At 49.3% G+C, this 21369-nt stretch overlaps 1 protein-coding gene across 5 annotated transcripts in view; it reads left to right on the top strand.

Moving 5' to 3' along the window:
• The window catches only part of PGPEP1 (pyroglutamyl-peptidase I), a 29187-nt gene extending 9927 nt beyond the window's left edge, over nucleotides 1–19260 (top strand). For 3 of the 5 annotated variants that reach the window (XR_013966908.1, XR_013966909.1, XR_013966910.1), the window contains exons 3-6: nucleotides 9003–9119; nucleotides 12814–13046; nucleotides 16707–17181; nucleotides 19073–19260. Coding sequence is in view for 2 of the 5 variants with exons in the window: in XM_080805044.1 (XP_080661170.1) it covers nucleotides 9003–9119; nucleotides 12814–13046; nucleotides 16707–16899 (543 nt within the window). In the remaining 3 variants the exon portion in view is untranslated. Of the gene's footprint in view, nucleotides 1–9002; nucleotides 9120–12813; nucleotides 13047–16706; nucleotides 19025–19072 lie in introns of those variants that run through there. The other 2 variants (XM_080805044.1, XM_080805043.1) reach the window with 2 other exon arrangements.
• The last annotated feature ends 2109 nt before the right edge of the window (nucleotides 19261–21369 follow it).

Raw genomic sequence — 21369 nt, 5'->3', positions numbered from 1 at the left:
TCTGAATCACTTAAAGGTCAATTGCAGACTTAATACCCCCCCTTTTTTTACATTAAAGATTTTATTTATTTATTTATTTGACAGAGACACAGCGTGAGAGGGAACACAAGCAGGGGCAGAGGGAGAGGGAGAAGCAGGCTCCCCACTGAGCAGGCAGTCCAACATGGGGCTCTATCCCAGGATGCTGGGGGCAGGACCTGAGCCGAAGGCAGACGCCCAACGACTGAGCCAACCAGACGCCCCACAGACATGATACCCCTTGTCTCCCTAAATAATTCATTGTGTTTTTCCTAAAACACAGGCTCAGCACAGGGATTAAAATCAGACTCATTTAACATAGATACAATTCTAGAATCTACAGGTCTTCTTCAGATTTTACCAACACCTATTTAATATTTATTACTGAGTCACGAATACTTAATTAATTATTAATAAATGATTAATTACTAATGCATCATTTGATCATTAATTTATTAATGATAAAGAAAATTCTATCATATGTTGTGTTCAGTTGTTTATCTCTTTAATCCACTGTAATCTGGAAGTTTCCTCAGTCTGTCTTTGTGTCACACATGACGAGGTTTGCTGGGAACTGCTCGCTCCTTCATCGTGTCTTTCAGGGTGGATGGTTTGATGTTTCCTCGTGATTACACTGAGGCTGTTGGTTTTGGCAGGAATCCCACAGAAGTGATGTTGTGTCTTTCTTGGTGCATTGTATCAGGAGGCATCGGAGTTTGAAGTATTACGGTGGTGTTGCCCTTGATCACTTGCTACAAAAGATGAGATCTGGTAGTTTTCTCTTCTTGTGCTTTGTAATTGAAAAGTATCCTGTCATATGATACTTTGTACCCTACAAATACTTCTTTAGACTTCCCCACACTCCTTTTAGCATCTCTTGCTGAGTCTTGCCTGCATCTGTTATATTTTATTTTTTTTAAAAGATTTTATTTATTTATTTGACAGAGATCACAAGTAGGCAGAGAAGCAGGCAGAGAGAGAGGGGGAAGCAGGCTCCCTGCCGAGCAGAGAGCCCGATGTGGGGCTCGATCCCAAGACCCTGAGATCATGACCTGAGCCAAAGGCAGAGGCTTTAACCACTGAGCCACCCAGGCACCTCTAATTCCATCTTTCCTTTGACACTTTTTATGGCCTTTGCTGTAGGAGTCTATTTGTATCCGTGTAGACTCATGGATACTTACCGTCCTCAATATGTGACAGTCGCTTACTGTCCCTATTTTGATGTTCAAATTGTCCCAGACTTTGGCTCATGGCAGCCCCTTCCGGCTGGCTCCCGTGTCCTTTTGCTGTGTTCCCATCTTCTTCTGGGCACATCTTTCTTTCTTTGGTCCTAGGCTCACTTTTTGTAAATCCGTTTTATTTCAGAATAATTTTAGAGATGAATTTGGGAATTTGGAAAGGTTACAAAGAGAATACAAAGAGTTCTTGTGTGTGCCTCACTTGATCTCCCCTGGTGTTAACATCTCTCGTAGCTACTACATTTCGCAAAATGAAGAACCTGACGCTGCTCCGTTACTAAAACTAAAGTCTAGACTTTATTCAGGTTTCATGGATTTTTCCCACCTAAGTCCTTCTTCTGTTCCATGAGCCCATCCAGGCTCTTCACTGCATTTATCAGGCATCCCTTTCTTTTTTCTTTTCTGGTTTCTACCTAAGTGTTGGATATCAGGTGCTTCATGTCATTTAAAAAAAAAAAAGAAGAAGAAGAAGAAGATAAAGGGGTGCCTGGGTGGCTCAATGGATTAAGCCATTGACCCTTGGTTTCGGCTCAGGACGTGACCTCAAGGTTGTGACATCGAGCCCCACACCAGGCTCCCTGCTCAGCACCGAGTCTGCTTGAGAATCTTTCTGTCTCATCTTCTCTCTTGAATGAATAAAATCTTTTAAAAAAGTAAATAAAAACCAAAATATAATCTAATTGAAATATAATCACATACCATAAAATTCACCCTTTTGAAATAAATAATTTTGTGGGTTTTTTTTAGAAGTATATTCACAAAATTGTACAACCATCACCACTAATCTAATTCCAGAACATTTTCATCACTCCAGAAAGAAGCCCCATGCCATTAACTGTCACTCCCCATTCCTTCTTTCCACCCCGTGCCTGGTAATGACTAATTTACTTTCTGTCTCTATGGATTTGCTGGTTCTGGACATTTTCTGTGGAATCATATGACATGCAGTCTTTTATGTCCGGCTTCTTTCACTCAGCGTCATGTTTTCAAGCCTTGTCCACGCTGTAGTGTGTATGTGTCCAAGCTTCATTCCTTTTTATGGCTGAGTAATATTCCATTGTATGGACATACCGCATTTTGACTAGTCATTCATTCCCTGATGGATATTTGGGCTCTTTCCACCTTCTGGTTGTTGTGAACGGTGCTGCTGTGGACATTCGCATCCACGTTTTTGTGTGGACATAGGCTTTCATTTCTCTTAGATATACATATGCCTCGGAAGGGAACTCACAGGTCCTATGGGAACTCCAGGTTCACCCATGTTCTTTCCCAGCTGTGGCCTTGAAATTAGCAATTTTGACATAAAGCCTTCATTTTTGTCTTCGGTAATAACATTTAAAAACCAGGAGCTGGGAGCTGGGTGTGCTCACTGCTACTGGGGTATCATTACCTCTTGAGCTCTGTCAGGGGGCAGAGGTGGAAAACACTCACACCCACTCACACACACACACACCCTTACCTGTACCCATTTCTGTGTCAAAACCCTGGAGTTTACACAGATACCTCCAATTTTTTTTTTTTTTACCCCAAAGATTTTTTATTTCCTTACTCATGAGAGACAGGGAGAGAGAGGGGGAGAGGGGCAGAAGCAGAGGGAGAAGCAGGCCCCACAGAGCAGAGAGCCGGACATGGGACTCGATCCCAGGACCCTGGGATCATAATGGGAGCCAAAGGCAGACGCTTAACTGACTGAGCCACCCAGGCATCCCAGGGCCACTTTTTTTTAAATTAATTAATTTATTTATTTGATAGAGAGAGATCACAAGTAGGTAGAGAGGCAGGCAGAGAGAGTGAGAGAGGGAAGCAGGCTCCCTGCCGAGCAGAGAGCCCGATGTGGGACTTGATCCCAGGACCCTGAGATCATGACCAGAGCTGAAAGCAGCGGCTTAAACCACTGAGCCACCCAGGCACCCCCCCCCCCCCCAGGGCCACTTCTTATTAGCATTGATGCCTCACACACAGATGCAAGAAATGTACACAAGATGTTCCCTGTGGCATGGCAGTAATTGAAGAAACTTGGAAGCCACTTAACTATTCCAGTGTAGCAAAATACTTAAATCCACGGCATCAGATGCCGTATTTGGCCCCAGAGAGAAGGGAAGGAAAGAGATCTACATGTAACAATCTAGCTAGACCTCTGCAACAGATGACTGAGTAGAGAAAACAAGCTGAAGGATACAGTTGATGTACATTGTGTTTTCTCAGGTCTGCACGGGTGTGTGCTGTTTACAGTGCTTACCGGTGAAGTCTGGGGGGTGAGATCTAGACTGGGGGAACTTAAGACTTGATCTGTATGGATTTTTAAAATATGCTGCCTTTTTTAAAAGATTTTATTTATTTATTTGACAGACAGAGATCACAAGTAGGCAGAGAGGCAGGCAGAGAGAGAAGAGGAAGCAGGCTCCCTGCTGAGCAGAGAGCCCGATGCGGGGCTCAATCCCAGGACCCTGAGATCATGACCTGAGCCGAAGGCAGAGGCTTAACCCACTGAGCCACCCAGGCACCCCAATATGCTGCTTTAATGTCTTTAAATATTAATTAATTCTTGCATCTCTGTTGTTTCTGGGCGTGTTTCTAGTAATTGATTTTTCTCCTCATTATGGGTTGTAATTTTCTGCTTCTTTGCTTGTCTGGTGAGTTTCGGTTTAATGCCAGACCTAGTGGATTTTACCTTGTGGCCCGCCAGATACTTTTTAATTTCCTCTGCGTGTTCTTGAGCTTTGTTCTGGGATACAATTAAGTTGCTGGAAATAGTATGATCCTTTCCAGCCTTGCTGTTAAGTTTTGCGAGGCAGGACCAGAATAGTCCTTTATTCTGGGGCTAATTTTTCTCCACTTCCTTAGGAAGTTTTTCCACTCTGGCTGGGAGGAACACCAAGTATTTACAGCCTGTGTGAACTCTGAGGGTTTTTCCCTCTGCTGCTTTCAAGTGGCTCTCTCTGTCCCTGGTCTCGCACCTATATATGCCCATTCGTTCTCAGACCCTCAACAGATCTCTGCATTAATTAAGCTCTTCCCCCACCCTTCCCCTCAGCTGTCTTCTTTCCAGAACTCCACTCTGCAAACTGTAGCCTTCTTACCCTTTCTAGAACCCCAGCTTTAACTCTTCAAGGTCTGAAAAGTATTATTTTACACACTTTGTCTATTTTTTTCCCCAGTTGTTCCAGACCGGGGGCGAGGGGCATGAAAATCTGATTCCTGGGGCTCCATTTTAGCCAGAAGAAATTTCTTTGATTTTTTTCTTTTTACAGGAAGCACATACATGTTTTAAAATATAGTTTAAGTTAACATCTTTGGAGCCATTTTTAGACACTATGCCTTTTATGTATATTGTTCTATTTTTCCTCCCTGTGACATGGGTACTGCTGTTAATCCCATTTACAGATGAGAAAACTGAGGCACAGAGTAGGTGAATGACTTGCCCAAGGTCACCCAGCCAGTGAGTAATAGGAAGAAAGAACAAACGTGGTCACCTGGCTCTGGAGGCTATGACTCCTACCTTCCACCATCCGCGCCGTTAAGAGCTGCTTTTTTCTCTCTTTTCTTTGTTTACTGAGATGACATTTACATACCAGCAAAGTAAGCTTTTTTTTTTCAAAGTAACCGTTTTAAAATGAACAATTCAGTGGCATTTAATACGTTCACAATGTTGTCCAACCACCACCCCTATCCAGTTCCAGAACATTTCTGTCACCCCAAAGGAAATCCCATCTCCATCAGCAGCCACTCCCTATCCTGCCTTCTCCAGCCCCTGACAACCACTAGTTTACTTTCTGTGTCTATGGATTTGGCTGTTCTGGGCATTTCATGTACGTGAAATCATACGCTGTGTGGCCTTTTGTATCTGGCTGCTTCCACTCAGTACACTGTTTTCATGGTTCATCCACATCAGAGCATGAATCAGGGCTCCATTCCTTTTCTTGGCTGAGTAACATTCAATCATGTGGCTAGATTGCATTTTATTTATTTATGCTTTTACCCACTGATGGGCGCTTGGGCTGTCTCTGTCTCTTCATTATTGTGGATAGTGAGGAGTTACTTTTTAAATTTATTTTAAAAGGTTGTTCAAGTAATATCTACACCCAGCGTGGGGCTCAAACTCATGACCTTGAGATCGAGAGTCACATGCCCTTCTGACTGAGCCAGCCTGGCAACCCAGGAACTACTTTTGAATGTAGGAATGGATGAAAAGAAAAGAGAGGGTCCAAGGTAGCAGCTAGTCCAAACCCACATTTATAGTTGAGGAAAGTGGGCACTTAGGTCTACATTTTGCCTAGTCTACGTTTGAGCTGGTCAATTGTTCAATATTCATGAGCACCTACTCTGTGTATGTCCTGTCCTGGGGCAAGGACACCACCTTGTGGGGCTAGAAGTGCTTCTCGGGAGGCTGAGACATGAAGGCTCAGGAGAGAGTCCACCAACGGGAAAGTGAGGGGAAGAGTGTTCCACGCAGCGAGAACAGCCAGTGCAAAGGTCCTGAGGCAGATGTGAGTCTGGTGTGTGGGAGGCTATGTGGGGAGGCTGAAGGAGGTGAACCAGGGAGAGGGGATGAAGGGAGAGGAGGGCAAGGAAGTTGGCAATGTCCTGCTCCCGCAGGGCCTCATGGACCATGGTGGGAAGTTAGGATTTTTATTCTGAATGTGGCAGGAGGCAAAAACAGAGTGGGAGCTGGGGAAGGGTGGGATGTGATTTTTGATTCTGCCTTGGGAGGCAAGAGGTTGGGGGCAGTGTGGGGTGGGAGACCATGGGGCTTGGGTCTCCAAATCAATTTGCCAAACAAAACTTGGGGTACCCCAAACCCTCCTACACTGTTGGTGGGAATGCAAGCTGGTGCAGCCACTCTGGAAAACAGTATGGAGGTTCCTCAAAAAGTTGAAAATAGAGCTACCCTACAACCCAGCAATCACACTACTGGGTATTTACCCTAAAGATACAAATGTAGTGATCCGAAGGGGCTCGTGCATCCAAATGTTTATAGCAGCAATGTCCACAATAGCCAAACTATGGAAAGAACCTAGATGTCCATCAACAGATGAACGGATAAAGAAGATTGGAGATATATATAAATATATATACATACATACATACATACAGTGGAATACTATGCAGCCATCAAAAAGCAAAATCTTGCCATTTGCAACAACGTGGATGGAACTAGAGGGTATTATGCTGAGCAAAATAAGTCAATCAGAGAAAGACAATTATCAGATGATCTCTCTGATATGACGAATTTGAGAGGCAGAGCGGGGGGCTGTGGGGGGGAAGGAAGGAAAAACTGAAACAAGATGGGATCAGGAGAGAGACAAACTATAAGAGACTCTTAATCTCACAAAACAAACTCAGGGTTGCTGGGGGAGTCGTAGAGGGAGGGACAGGGTGGCTGGGTGATGGACATTGGGGAGGGTATGTGCTATGGTGAGTGCTGTGAAATGTGTAAGCCTGATGATTCACAGACCTGTACCCCTGGGGCAAATAAGACATTATATGTTCATTTAAAAAAAACGTGAGGTACCCCATAAATCCCACCCGTGGATCTCTCTGATATCCACCGGGGTAGCATTTTCAAATCACTGAGTGAGATCTGGGAGTTCTGTGAAACAGCCCTACTGATCATTACTACTCGGAATATTCACTTTACTATGAAGAATGCTCGAGCAGAAGAGGGTCTGTCCGTGCTTGTGTGGTCATTTGAAACCAGCACTCCAGGCCCACGGCACGCAGCAAGCCAGTGAGCATTTATGAATCGGTGGGAATGGAAACAGGGATCCCAGATGTAAAGCCTTCTCAGGGGTTCCACTGACAAGCCCCCATGCCCCCTTCATCTCCAGGTGGCCGCATCCTTTAAAGAATGTCCACCCTGATCCCACTGCACAGTCCAGGAAGGTGAGGCTTAGATGAGAAGGGAACGTGAAAAGTAAAAATACTAATGACAGAGAAATCATTGTAAGAGAAATGAAACCATTTACAAAGTTTCTCTTAACCTGTGTTTTAAATGTCTTGAAATTGACTTCACAGACAATGTCACCCCCCTCGCCTCCTAGCCAGGTGCCTCAGCAGCGGTCTGCAGCCCACCCGGACACCAGTGTTTGGGGAGGGGGCAGGTCTGCCCCCTGCCCTCATCTGTCTGGCCATGAGATTTCCTGGGGGGCTGGGCTCTTTCTGATCATGCACATCATTGGGCTTTGTGACAAGAATGGGGTCCCAGTTCCTTGTGTAGGTGTTTGAGACTCTCCCCACACATACACCTCATACCACCTACCCTCCAGGTGTCCTTGTCTCCAAGTGACCTTGATGCACTTTCTTGGGGGAGCAGTTTGGAATGATCTGTCCGTGAGGAGGTGCCTGCCTTGCCAAGTGTTGGCTGCTCTCCAGCCACTGCGGTCAAATGAGCATGGCGTTGGGACAGCGTGGATAGCAAGGTCAAGGCAACCAGATAAAGAAATCCTGAAGCCACTTGAGGAAATGTGGGAACTCACCTGCAGTGAATTAATTCAGTGAGGCCAAGTACATGCAAAAAAGCCTTTGCCTGGGACCCATCCGTAGAACCTTCCCATGACATCCACCAGCGGTAGCGTTTTCAAGCCAGTGCACGAGACTGGAGAATGAAAGGAGACAATCCTGCCAATAATTGTTATTCAGAGTATTAATTTTACTGTGAAAAATACTCAGCGTTTCATGCTGAGCCCCAACCTTCATTGCCAAAAACCTTCATTTCCCTGCCCCTGGGTGCTGGGGGTGGAGGGATCACTGTTCCTACTGTGCCTTGGGCCGTGTGGGGAAGGAGACCTGGTCCTAGGCTCTGCCTGCAGGGAGTTAAGAGGTGGACACTTGCTGGACCACACGGAGAATCCAAGGAAAGAAAGCATCAGTATTTCCCCCAGAAAGGGGCACATGTAGCCCAGTTTTGTGCACAATTTGTGATGTTTCTAAGCTACCTCATGCTCAAGGTCCTTAGGGGGTCCCTAAGGAGGTAGATCCCTCTATAAACACATACTGAGACCCTGCTATGTAGCAAGCACCAAATCTATAAATAATTCTCTTTTTAAAAAAAGATTTTTATTTATTTATTTGACAGAGATCACAAGTAGGTAGAGAGACAGGCAGAGAGAGAGGAGGAAGCAGGCTCCCCGCTGAGCAGAGAGCCCGATGCGGGGCTCGATCCCAGGACCCTGGGATCATGACCTGAGCCGAAGGCAGAGGCTTTAACCCACTGAGCCACCCAGGCACCCTATAAATAATTCTTAACAGGTGTAACAAAGAGGAAACTGTAATGACAACAGCAAAAACAAATGTGGTAATGGTAGCCGATATTAGTTGAGCACTTGCTATGTGCCAGGCATGGCTTAGAATTCTTCGTGTGAACTTGTTCATTTAATTCGTATAGCTACCTTGTGAATTAAGTACTTTTTTGTCCTTATTTTATGGATGAGGAAGCTGAGGCTCTGAGAGGTTAAGTAATTTGCCCAAGGTCACACAGCATTCAAACTGGGCTGCTTAGCTCTGAAGACTGCAGAGTTATGCTGCTGCCCGTGGAGATGTGGAGAGAGTTTGAGATTGGGGGGAGGGGAAGTGGGGGGAGGGAGGAGCTTTGGGGCAGGCCAGCGCTTGCACCTTCCCTTCTACTCCGCACACTGAGTCAGGAGCCCCACCTGGTTTCTGTGTATGGGTCAGTGTATCCCCTGGGAGCTCATTCACTTTGCAGCCCTTGCCTAATGCCACAACACTCTTATCTCCTCTCCCTTCCAGGAGCTGGAGAAGCTCGGGCTTGGTGACAGTGTGGACCTGCACGTGTATGAGATTCCCGTCGAGTATCAGACGGTCCAGAGGCTCATCCCTGCCCTGTGGGAGAAGCACAGCCCACAGGTGAGTGGGGCGAAGGCAGGTGCTCCCTCATCAGGACCTGCAGGTGGGCACCCCACACATGGATGATTTGTTAGTGGCTTTGTTCCTGCTTCATTCACGTGCCTGATGACATGGCCTTGTCCCCCAAAAGGGCCATACTTTCCTGGGTTACCCGTGGATGTCAGGGAGGAGAGCAAACATTTGGGATCTCCCAGAGCCTGGCTCTGGCCCACTGGACAGTCAGTTTCAGTCATTACATGTTTGGTTATATGTGACAGTCAGAACACACCTTAGCTCAGCTTAAACGCCAGCATTTGTATGCTTCAGGTATAGCTTGATCCAGGCACTCTCCCAGTGCTATCAGCATTCCCTCCTGGCCATTCAGCTTTGCTTTGCTCTTCGTTTTTGCTTTGGCAAAGACAGATGGCTGCTGGGTGATACCCTCCCGACTGAGCCCCTCAGCCTAAGGAGAACAACCTTCCTTTTGATAATTTCCCAGAGTCCATGGTTGATTCTCACTGGTGCACCTGGGTCCCACGCCAGTCCCTGAGCCAAGCACTATGGCTGGGGTGTTGGAGGAAGGAAGAAATGCTCTCATTTGTGAGGCCTGGTCACATGCCTACTTTGGTGGCCAGGAAGTGGCATCACCTCCCTCCAAACCTTGTGGAAGGAGAAGGGGGACTTGGGGGTTCCACAAAGGGAGCATGAGAATGGCAGGGAACTGGCTATTGCCAGATGTGGTGGAATGGAGACAAGACAGGAGCTACATCCTCCCACCACAGATACATGTGGGCCCGCCCAGACAATGGACTTGGAGAGCCCTAGGAGGTCAGGAGTGAAAGCTGCCTGGGAAGTTGAGGGGGTGCTGGCCTCTCTGATGGTTGAGGAACTGGTGGCCTGTGGGGGCCCCGCCCAGCTTCCCAGCTAGCCTGCCCTTGCGGATTTTCCAGGGTCAGCCCCTGGAAACCTCCTTCCTCAGGAGCTCTTCTGTTGGGTCTCAAATGGAATCCGTCCCTTTGTAGAGGGCGACCTGGAGGCTTAGTGAGATGTCCCTGAAGCCTCTGTGAGTGGGCATTTTCCTCTCTGTGTATGCCGTCTGGCCTCTTTCTAGTTAAACAAACAAACAAAATTACCCTAAAGCATGAACTTGTTGTTTCTTTTTAAAGATTTTGTTTATTTATTTGACAGACAGAGATCACAGGTAAGCAGAGAGGCAGGCAGAGAGAGAAGGGGGAAGCAGGCTCCTCGCTGAACAGAGAGCCCCATGTGGGGCCAGATCCCAGGACCCCGGGACCATGACCTGAGCCAAAGGCAGAGACTTTAACCCACTGAGCCACCCAGGCGCCCCTGAACGTGTTTTTTTTTTTTTTTTTTTTTTAAATTTCCATGTGTAGAGAGTCAGCCCTGGTGAGTCACCGGGCACCACGGTTACGGCTGTCACTCACATGCGCGGGTGCCCATACGCACGCGTGGTTGAAAGCAGTCCGCATGGACGCGGTTCCTGGGTCTGCTGTAGCAGACACCGTAGACACTTAGAACAGCAGAAATGGGTCTCCCATTTCTGGAGGCCGGAAGTCCACGATCCGGGCCTCAGCAGCGGCACCCCTGCCCGCCTGGTCTCCTCCAGCTTCTGGGGGCTCCACGTTCCTTGGCTTGTAGCGGGGTCTCTCCCGTGTCTGCGTCTGCGGTCACACGGACTTCCCCACGTGTCTCTGCCTTTGCTTCCTGCGTCTCTGAAGGACACGTGCCAGTGGATTTGGGGCCCACCCACACAATGCAGGGGGGTCTTCTCCCGTGATCCCTTACTTTTTTGCGTCTGTGAAAACCCCTTTTTCCAAATAAGGTCTCGGTCACGGTTTCCTGGCAGTGGAACAGGGACAGTTTTTTTTGGGGGGGGAGGGAGGGAGGGTTGGTATGAGGGGAGTGTCACCATTTAGCTCATTATACTACAGCTGCTGCTTTGTTTTCACGTTCCCCGCTTCTGTTTATGGAGCGCCAGGTGTGGGCCGTCCAGTCAGTGAATGCACTTTGTAACTCCAGAGAGTTCCATTCTGCGCCCGCGTGGCCCCTAGACGTTATCGGCCATTCCCTAGGACCCTTTAAATGTCCCACTAGGAACCTTTTTAAAATGTCAGAATAAATGGGTGAAATAAATTTTAATAATATTTTCAGTCGGGGCGCCTGGGTGGCTCAGTCGTTAAGCGACTGCCTTCGGCTCAGGTCATGATCTCAGGGTCCTGGGTTTGAGCCCCACATTGGGGGAATCCCTGCTCAGCGGGGAGCCTGCTTCCTCCTCTCTCTCTGCCTGTCTCTCTGCCTACTTGTGATCTCTGTCTGTCAAATAAATAAATAAAATCTTTTTTAAAAAATACAAATAAAAAAAATCTCGACCATAATCAACTTTAAAAGAGTTATTATGGAGATATCTTATGTTCCTTTGTGTATGTAGGTGCCCAGCCTCCAAAATCTGGTGTGTGTTCCACACTGACGTCACATCTCAGTTCATACCAGTTCATACTCAGTTCATACCTTTTCAGTGCCCACTAGCCACGTGCCCCCCCAGCCACGGCCACCTGGAATGCTCCTCAGCCCCTACTTTAATGTCTACATACATAAATGTTTACCTATGCATTGCCCTTTCTGTGTGTAAGCATATATACAATTAATAGTTGAAATTCAACTGTATTCTTTGCGGTCTTCTGCCTTTTATAAATATTTTATCATGAGCATCTTATTACCTAGGTCATGAAAAAGTCTCCCTTACGTTATTTCTTTTTGGTTTTTTTTTTTTTTTTTCAAATTAAATTCAATTAGCCAACGTACAGTACTTCATTAGTTTCAGATGTAGTGCTCAGTAACTTATCTCCCTTACGTCATTGTAACAGCTGGGCAATTTTTAGTAATGAATATACCTGTTTTTCCATTATTGAGCCTGCCAGTGTTTTGGGGGTTTTTTTCCTCATTTTTAGAAAAAACACTGAAGTGACCACTGACAGATTATTACCTCTTTGCAGTCAAATGCTCTACCACTTAGCTATACTCCCAGATTATGACCTCTTGGAACATAGGTTAGATTCCTGGAGGTTACACCTTGTCTCTGGTTTTTGGCAATATGTCTTGAAGATCCTTCCTTACAGAACTGCTTTTGGGGAGCACCTGGGAGGCTGAGTCCGTTAAGCATCTGCCTTCGGCTCAGGTCATGATCTCAGGGTCCTGGGTTCGAGCCCCACATTGGGGGGCGGTCCCTGCTCAGTGGGGAGTCTGCTTCTCCTCCTCTTTCTCCCCCTCCCACCACTCATGCTCTCTTTCTCTCTCCCTCTCTGTCTCAAATAAATAAATAAAATCTTAAAAAGAAAAAAAAAAAAGAACTGCTTTTGGCATGTTAACAGCTACCTGGTAGCTCCTAATTTATTAGCCAGCCCCCTGGTGATGGCCAATGAGGTGGTTTCTGGTATTTGCTCGGGGTAACACAGCTGCAATGAACATCCTGGCATGTTGCACATCCTGGCATGTTGCACATCCAGGCATGTTTCCTGGGCAGACCTTTCAGTGGGGTGACCGTATGGTCTCTTCCAGCAGCCGGGGGCCAGAAACAGTGTGACCTTGGGCAGAGCCCCGGGGAGGATGCTGTCATCATCTTGGCCCGGGGTTGGGGGGGGATGGGACCCACAGTCTCATGGCCAAACCCGGTTAAGCCCTGCCCGTCTGTCTGCAGCTCGTGGTGCATGTGGGGGTGTCGGGCATGGCGACCACGGTCACACTGGAGAAGTGCGGGCATAACAAGGGCTACAAGGGGCTGGACAACTGTCGCTTCTGCCCCGGCTCCCAGTGCTGCGTGGAGGACGGCCCGGAAAGCATTGACTCCATCATCGACATGGACGCTGTCTGTAAGAGGGTCACTACGCTGGGCCTGGACGTGTCTGTGACCATCTCACAGGATGCCGGCAGGTAGGGCTCATGGGGGTGAGTGTGAGTGGTGGTTTCCCTCATCTACTGGCCCAGGCTAGCAATGGGCAAGCCAAGTGTGTTGACTTTGGCCTCTGTGGGCTGAACACTCACCAGTCATGAGCCTCAGAGCTAAGTACATGCTCGCAGAGGTCCCACTCATTCTGCTTCCAAGACTCATGATGTGTGGATCTGCCCGTGTGTCTTCACCCAAGCCCTGGCGTCTGCTGCGTGGGCACTGCCCCAGCCACCTCCCTGGTGGTCCTCCTGCCCCTCTGCCCCGGCCCAGACAGTCCTCCCCCTCTAAGCATTTGGTTTTTGTGGTAGTTTTCTGTGACTGTTATGACAAAGCCCATCAACTTGGTCGCTTAGGACAACCAAGATTCATGCTCTTCTAGTTCTGGAGGCTAGAAGTCCAAAGCCAAGTCCAAAGTCCAGATCCTTCTGTTGGCAACGTTCACTCCTTCTGGAGGCTTTGAGGGAGACTGTTCCCAGCTTTTGGTGGCTGCTGGTAACACTGGGGGTTCCTTGGCTTGGGGCTGTGTCACCCCAGTCTCTGCCTCCATCTCCCCATGGCCTTCTTCCCTGCGCGCATGTGTTCGCGTGGCCTGCTTACGAGGACCCCAGTTCCTGGATTTAGGACCCACCCAAGTCCGGCATAATGTCATCTTGACTAATTGTATCTGCAAGACCCCTGTATCCAAGTAAGGTCGTATCTTGAGGTTCAGGGTAAACATCAGTTTGAGGAAGAAATAGCCTCTTACAAGTCTTTTATACATTTAAATCAGATGGTGTCCTAGAATAAAATCCCAACCTATCCCCAACATCCACAGGGCATGTGTGGTTTGGCCCTTGCCACCTCTCCCCCATCATCTACCTTCGCGCTCCCTGCCCCTACTGCACGCCAGTCCCACCAACCAGCCTCCTCTGGTTGCTCCAACACAGCACGCTCATTCGAGCCTCAGGGCCTTTGCTCATGCTGTGGCCGCTGCTGAGAACTCATCTCCCTTTGATAAGGCGTCTTTCAGGCCTTAGCTCCAACAGGTGGCCTTCTTGGGGGGGGGGGCGCGGTCTCCTCAACCCCCTAGACCGAGTTGAGTCCTCTCTGTTCTGTGTCCTGACAGCACCAGTGTCTCCGTTTCTAAGTACTCTGTATACTTCTCCAGCCCAAAAGCGGCAGGTGGCAGATTCAGTAGACTGAATGGAGTAACCGAATTTGCCACCATTCTGTTTTTAAAACTAATTCTGAATTGCACAGATAATTCTAGAATATCTTCTCATATGTTCCCATCGTGAAAAATTCCTTTGCCTTCTCTCCTTCTCCCTAGCAATCCCTCTATTAGATCTGAGACTTAATTGTAAAACCTTCTACACCTTTCCATAGACAACTAACCCTTGGACAACGTGGCGGGGAGGAGCGCTGACCATCCCTGTGCGTAATTGAAAATTGTGTAACATTTGACTCCCCACCCCCCAAATTTAGCTACTAATAGCCCGCTGTTGACCGGAAGCTTACCGGTCACATAAGCAGTTGATTAAGACACATTGTGTTGGTTGTACGTGTTCTGTACTGTATTCTTACAATAAAGTCAGCTTGAGAAAAGAAAATGTTATTAAGAAAATCATGAGGAGGGGCACCTGGCCGGCTCAGTCAGTACAGTGTGCAACTCTTGATCTCTGTGAGTTTGAGCCCAGCGCTGGGCATAGCGCTTACAATAAAAAAAAAAAAAATCATAAGGCGATGAAAGCAGCCCACGTATGCATCGGCTGATGAATGGATAAGATGTGAGATATATCTGTATAGAGATACAGATACAGACACACACACATAGGAATATTACTCAGCAATCAAAAAGAATGAAATCCAGCTGTTTGCAACAACACAGAGCTAGAGACTATTATGCTAAGTGAAATAAACCAGAGAAAGATAAAGACCATGTGATTTAGTCATGCATGGAATTTAAGAAACAGAACAAACAAGCAAAGGAGAAAAGAGAGAGAGAAACCAAAAAACATTTTCTTTCTCTCTTTATTTGACACACAGAGCACAAGTAGAGTGGCAGGCAGAGGGAAAGGGAGAAGATGACTCCCTGCGCAGCAGGGATTCCCCACGCAGGGCTCGATCTCGGGACCCTGGGATCATGACCTGGGCGCCCCATCAAGAAATAGATTGTTAGTTGTAGAGAACAAGCTGCGGTTTACCAGCGGAGAAGGAGGGGACTTCTCATGCTGAGGCGGGTGATGGATGGACGTGTTGAATCACTATATCACACACCTGAAACTAATAGAACACTGTAGGGGCACCTGGGTGGCTCAGTGGGTTAAGCGTCTGCCTTCAGTTCAGGTCATGATCCCGGGGTCTTGGGATCGAGTCCCACGTCGGACTCCCAGCTCAGCGGGGAGTTTGCTTCTCCCTCTCCCCCAACTCATGCTCTCTCTCTCTGATTATCTCCCTCTCTCAAATAAATAAATAAAATCTCTTAAAAAATAATAGAACACTATATATGAGCTGGAATTAAAATAAAAACTTAAAGGAGAAAATCATGAGAAGATACATTTACAGTACTGTCTTCTATTTCTTGAAAACAGTCCTTGAAGACATGGATCCTTGTAGTTCGAACCCATGTTCAAGGGTCGGCTGCCTAGGGACCGCTTGGAGTGCTACTTTAGGGTTCTGTCCTAGTTTGCTTTGCTTTTCTGTGGATAAAGTGACAGGAGGTGCCTTTTCCTGAGAGTCCCCTTCCTCGGTTTCGCTCGAGGGCACCCAACGCGGGTCTTGGCGGAATCTCCGCTCCCCTCCGGGGCCTACTGCATGCTTTGCAAACGGCTACATGGTACTCATTCCTGGGTGCGGCTGCTCCCATTTATGAAGCCACGCCTCTCTCCGTGGACAAGTCATGTTGTGCCCCAGCCCCTTCGTTCTGCTCTAACAAAACATCACTGACCGGGCAGCTTATAAGCACCCGAGAGTGATGGCTTACAGTTTCGGAGGCTGGGAAGTTCAAGATCATGGCGCCAGCCTGGTCACGTTCTGATGAAGGCCTCCTCCCAGGTTGCAGACTGCTGACTTCTTGCTGTGTCCGCACATGGCAGGAGGAGGAGGAGAGCCCTCTGGGATGTCCTTTATAAGGGCACTCGTGCCATTCGTGAGGGCTCTCGCTTCCCAAGGACCTTGCCTCTGAATTGCATCCCACGGGGAGCTGGGACTTCAACACTGAATTTGAGGAGGGACATGCAGACCCCAGCGGGTTGCTTCGTATTCTGCCTTTATACTTAGTCGTGCAGCGAACACCTTCTTCATCTGTCTTGTGCCCTCCTGCAGACAGCTTCTAAAGGTAGATTCTCCCAAACCAGCAAGAACCTGTCATCCAGCCCAGGCCTTTCCCATATTCCTAGCCTGCCCAATCCTCCCCCTGGGGCAACTAGCCGTATCCCACTCCCTCCTTCCTCACATACACACCAGCACTCGGAGTTACCAGATTTGTTCATTTTTGCCAACCTGGGGAGCCAGGGTGGGGAGGGTAGGGGGGACAAGCATATTCCATCTTGTAGATTTCTGGCGAGGTTGGGGGTCTGACAGCCAATCTGGATGGAGGCTGTCCCATTACTGACTCTCTGACCCCGTTTTGGTCTTCCTCCTGTCCCCGACGCCCTGAAACTTAGGTACCTCTGTGACTTCACCTACTACACCTCGCTGTACCAGAGTCATGGCCGCTCAGCCTTTGTTCACGTGCCTCCCCTGGGCAAGCCCTACAACGCAGACCAGCTAGGCAGGGCGCTGCGGGCCATCATCGAGGAGATGCTGGATGTCCTGGAGCAGTCAGAAGGCAAAATCAGCTGTCGCCACAAACACTGAGAGCCTCTTGGGCCTCCCAAGATCTCGTCCTACTAGAGACCCCAGGAGGGATGTCCGCTCTCCCAGGACCTGGCCAAGGAGGATCAGCGCATCAGCTGGGGATCTGATTTGGATCAATATTCCGACTTACACACTTCCTCTCCCTTCTTCTCCGCGAAAGGGCTGGTCGCCTGGAAGGAGGCGGCTGAAAAATTTTTTCTCTATTTCCCTTTGCATCTGGGGACACAGCCGCAGCAGCTGGGAAGCTGGTGGCTTCTGATCTCCGCAGGGAATCCCGGTCAGGTGGGTCTTTGCTCTTGATCCCCCAGCTGGGGCCACCTGCTCACCTGCTTTTCTAAGTCTCTGATGAAGGGATTCTGGAGTTCCCTCCGCCCATGACTGGTTTTTCCCAAACTTAAAACCTCCTTGAAGAGTCTTTGCCCTGAACCACATCCCAACAGTCGGGATGGCCCCAGAAAGGGCTGCCTTGGGATATGGCTGGGGCTTTTTTTTTCTTCTCTTTCTTATTCTCTTTTTTTAAAAACAATAGTGCTAGTTTGGGCACAGAGGAATTTATATTCCCTTTGGTTAAAAGGCGGGATTTCGTGGACAGCAACGTGTCTTTTCTTTTTCCTGGGATACAGCCCTGTCTTGCCTCTTTCTCTGAAAACAGGACCCACGTCTTTGTATTGGAGCTGACATCGAGTTCCCTTTCCTCAGGGCCGGCAGGGCCTTTAGCCAGGCCATGGGAGGGAGGTGGGGGAGAGGGGGGTGGAAGCTGCTGCCCCAGGTGGTTAAAAAGGTGAGCTGACCCTTTCGACGCCAGAGCCAGAGCCGTGAGCTGTACCCTTGGGGACTCTGGAGCAGGGGTGGGAAAACAGCCCTTGTCATTTTGACCTTGCACATGACTTTTTTTTTTTAATATGTAAAAATCTGTAGCAGCTGCAAACCCACCCCACACGTGACCCAGAGTTTTGCAGGCTTGGTGCTGGGGACCAGCTTCTTGTTCTCCTTAAGTGGGGGTGGGGGGGTGGGGAGGCACAGAATGGGGCCCCGGGGGCTGGAGTTTGCTGGTCTCCGTGTGTGCTGGCGTGTTTGAGCAGGAGGATGGTGGAGCGGCCAGTGGGCTTCTGTGTAGATGGTTCTGGAGATGGGCCCAGGACTCAGGAGTAAATTTTGATCTCACTTCCTGGCAACTTTGAACTTAGCAACCAGGGATGAGAGGAACGTCCCCTGGGAGGCCACTGAACTCAGTGGGACCTTGATATCTGTCAGAGGAAAAGAATGACAACAGCAGCCATAACGCCAACTGAGGAGAACACACATTTTGGAAGTGTTCTCCTATTTGGGGGGTGGGGTGGGGGGAAGATGGGGTTTTTATAATTTCCTGAAGTTCGAGGTGTGCTGGAGTCTGATGTGGGTTGAATCATGTCAGTGTTACCCAGCATGCAGTTCTTCCTCAAACAGATGAGATGCTTGTTTTGTTTCGTTTTCTTAAACACTCACCTTCTTGGCCTCTTGTTCTCATGGCCGGGGGAGTTCCTGCCTCGGCTGAGCGGCTGTGCCACTTGGGAACCAGGTTGACGGGTTTCCGAGTTGAAGGCATTTTCTGGATCCTGGGTTTTCTCTGGAGGGGAAAGTGGCTCCAGGTGGGTGACTCGGGGCCTGCACTTGGCAGTGAGCGTGGCCTATGGCTGGCAGGTGGAAATGATTGGGACTCTGCCCCTCCCTCCATGCCAGCCTGCCTTCTGCCAGAAATGCCCGGTTTACATCCCCGGTCCGAGATTGTCATCTCCTGAGAAATCTGCTGTGTAGGGTTCTGTGAGCAGAAATTGTGGCCGTTCTGTGGGGGGCTCGGGAGGGTACCCCCAGAGGTCTTATTGAGAACATTAGGCTTCATCAAGCTCTGTTCCCCAAAGGTCTGATCTGCAGGGGTGTGAAGGAGGAAACAAATTTGGGCAAGATGAGGAGGGAAAGGGGGGGAACCTGGAGATGAGCGTGGCCTCAGCTTAGCTGGGTACCCACTAGAACCCAGACACACCATCCCCCAACTCCACATTTTCGTCTTTCCTTTGTCTTCATTTTGCCTCTCTGTTTAAAGCACCATGTGATCCAGAAATTTAGAAGTATAACTTATTGTCTGATCATTGTTGAGTGTATGTGTGTCATTTTTGTGTTTCTGCAACGGTTTTAGGTTTCCTCATCAAGTCAAGCTGGAATCCTGTCCTCGTCCACGACGCAGAGCATTTCGCTCATTCTCATTTAATCAGACAGCCATTAAACACTTCACCCACTTACTGCCAACTTTTTTTTACTTTGATTTTCCACTTTAAAAATTGGAAAAATGTTTTTTCTTTTGGGCAAATTCATCTGTTCTCTCCATGCTGTGTCTGTGTGCATTCGTTGGGTCTCGGACTGAAGTGTCCCCCCGTGAGAAGGGAGAACCTAGGCCCATTCTTGCTCCCTTGTTCTTTGCAGAGTCTCAGGGGGAGGAGGGCACACAGCACGCGGCGGAGGGATGGGTCTGTGAAGTGGGTGTGGCTTGGCAGGGTGCGGAGGGGAGAGATGCGAATGGTTGGGCGGCAGGTGTTCCGGGTAGAAGAATGAGCAGAGGGATGTGGTGGGAAGGCTGCTGGGGGAATCTTGTAAGAAAGCGGAGTGGGGGCCTCTCCCTGGCCCCCCGTTGGGGTTGCCGAGGCTGGGGGAGAGGGGCAGCAATGGTCATCTGGGTGTCTGGTGGTAACGTGTCCTTTATGATGTCAGACCCTCTACACCTGATACCTTTCTTCCTCTCTCAGCCCCTTCAGCTCCCCCTTGCTCACCAAAAAGAAGGCCAGTGGTATGGACGTGATCTTGTAGCTTGAAAAAGAAGTAAGGAGACGTTAGTAAGAAGGAAAGAAAGGTGGGAAGAAGCAGGAATTTGAGTTGGTGGACTGGGTTTGTGCCACCTGGGCCACATGGTCCAATCAAGGAACAGCCAAGGTCCCTTGGCCATGGGGAGAGACAAGAGCAGGTGGGGGACAGAAATCATGGCTTCCCAAGAGGCGCCAGGCCTTTGCGGAATTGTCCGATTGCAGTGGTATTGGCAAGGAAAGTCGTTTTCAGCCGCCTTGCTCTTGGCTGGCATGGTGGCTTCTAGAACAGAAAGGGCCTGACCAGGGGGATGCCTGGAAAAGGAGATTTAGGATGCCTTTTTTTTGTCTTAGAAGTTTCTGCCAGGAAGCCAGGCCAGCTGGGGTGTGTGTGTGTGTGTGTGTGTGTGTCCGCTCCCATGCCTGTGTGCCCTGGGGTGGGGGTGGGGGGGGGCAACTGGGCCAGGGAGGGGAGCTGCTCCTGGAAATCCGCCCACTGCCCTGGCCTCTTTTCTGCTGCCACTGTCTAGACTGTTGACCTTTGACCTCTCCACCCCTTGGAGTGTTTAAACCCAAAAGTCCCCTTTGCAGGGACAAAGCCCCATTCTTCTCCTTGGGTTCCAGCCTCCTCGGCAGCCTGCAGCCAGTGTGGGGCGCTGGTGGTCCCTGTGGGCAGAGCCTGGACACTCATTCCCACGTGGCTCCCCGAGGCCACAAATCCCACCATATACAGCAGACCGAAGAGGGCTTTTGGTTTTATATCCTAGATGAAATTTCCCTTCCCCAGGCACAAGTGCCTCATAAGGGCCTGGGGCTGCTGGCCAGGAGGGAGAGCATCTCTATTTTAGCAGTAGGGAAGTGCGGTCCAGTCCTGAGCTCCCCTGGCCGTTTCTCTCCCTTCCCACTCCCCCGCCCCGCCCCAGGCCTTATTTTCAGCTGCCCTGAGACCCACAGAAGTGCCTGCCTCTCCAGTAAGCATGGGGCACAGAGAAAGGGGATGAGCTGGGAAAGAGAGAAGCAACCCCAGGCTCTTGCGGGGGCGGGGGGGTCTGCCCCCCCCCCCAGGGCCCAGCCCAGGGTCACCGGAGCCATTTACAGAGCTGGGGATCTCGGGTGAGTGACATCTGAGGCTGGCACAGTTTGTTTCTAGCAAATCCCAGAGAGAGCCGGTTTGGAATTGGGCTCTCTGCTCCCAAGGCCTGTGGCATCCCCAGGGACCAGGGAAGCCACATCTGGGTCTTGGGAAGCAGAGTTGGCTTTCTGCCCACCCTGGGGGGACCTGGCATGTTTCTGGGGCTCCCTTAACATCTCAGGTTTCTAGCTCATCCTAAATGTCTCTTTAGGAAAAGCCTTTCCTACCTAAGGTAACTGGGTTTTCTGTCCTCCAAGGTGGGCCTGTCCCCTGAGCCCCGGGGTGGCCTCTCCCTGATCCCCAGAGTTCCCTATGAGTGCCTTGTCTGAAACTGTCCTTTCTGGGAGCCCAGGCTGGGGAAGGGTCTGCCATGACTTTGCTGGGGGCTGGGCTCTGGAAGATCCCAAACTTGACACCCCAGGAAGCAAATAAAACAGTTGAAATATGTGATTTCTTGTGTGTCTTTGTGAGAGGTTAGTGTCCACTGGGGTCCCCCTCAGCCCGAGG

Source organism: Martes martes, assembly GCF_963455335.1.
Source record: "Martes martes genome assembly, chromosome: 1".
Classification (NCBI taxonomy): Eukaryota; Metazoa; Chordata; class Mammalia; order Carnivora; family Mustelidae; genus Martes; species Martes martes.
Note: the sequence above shows the minus strand (reverse complement) of the source record. Positions and strands in the feature narration are given on the sequence as shown.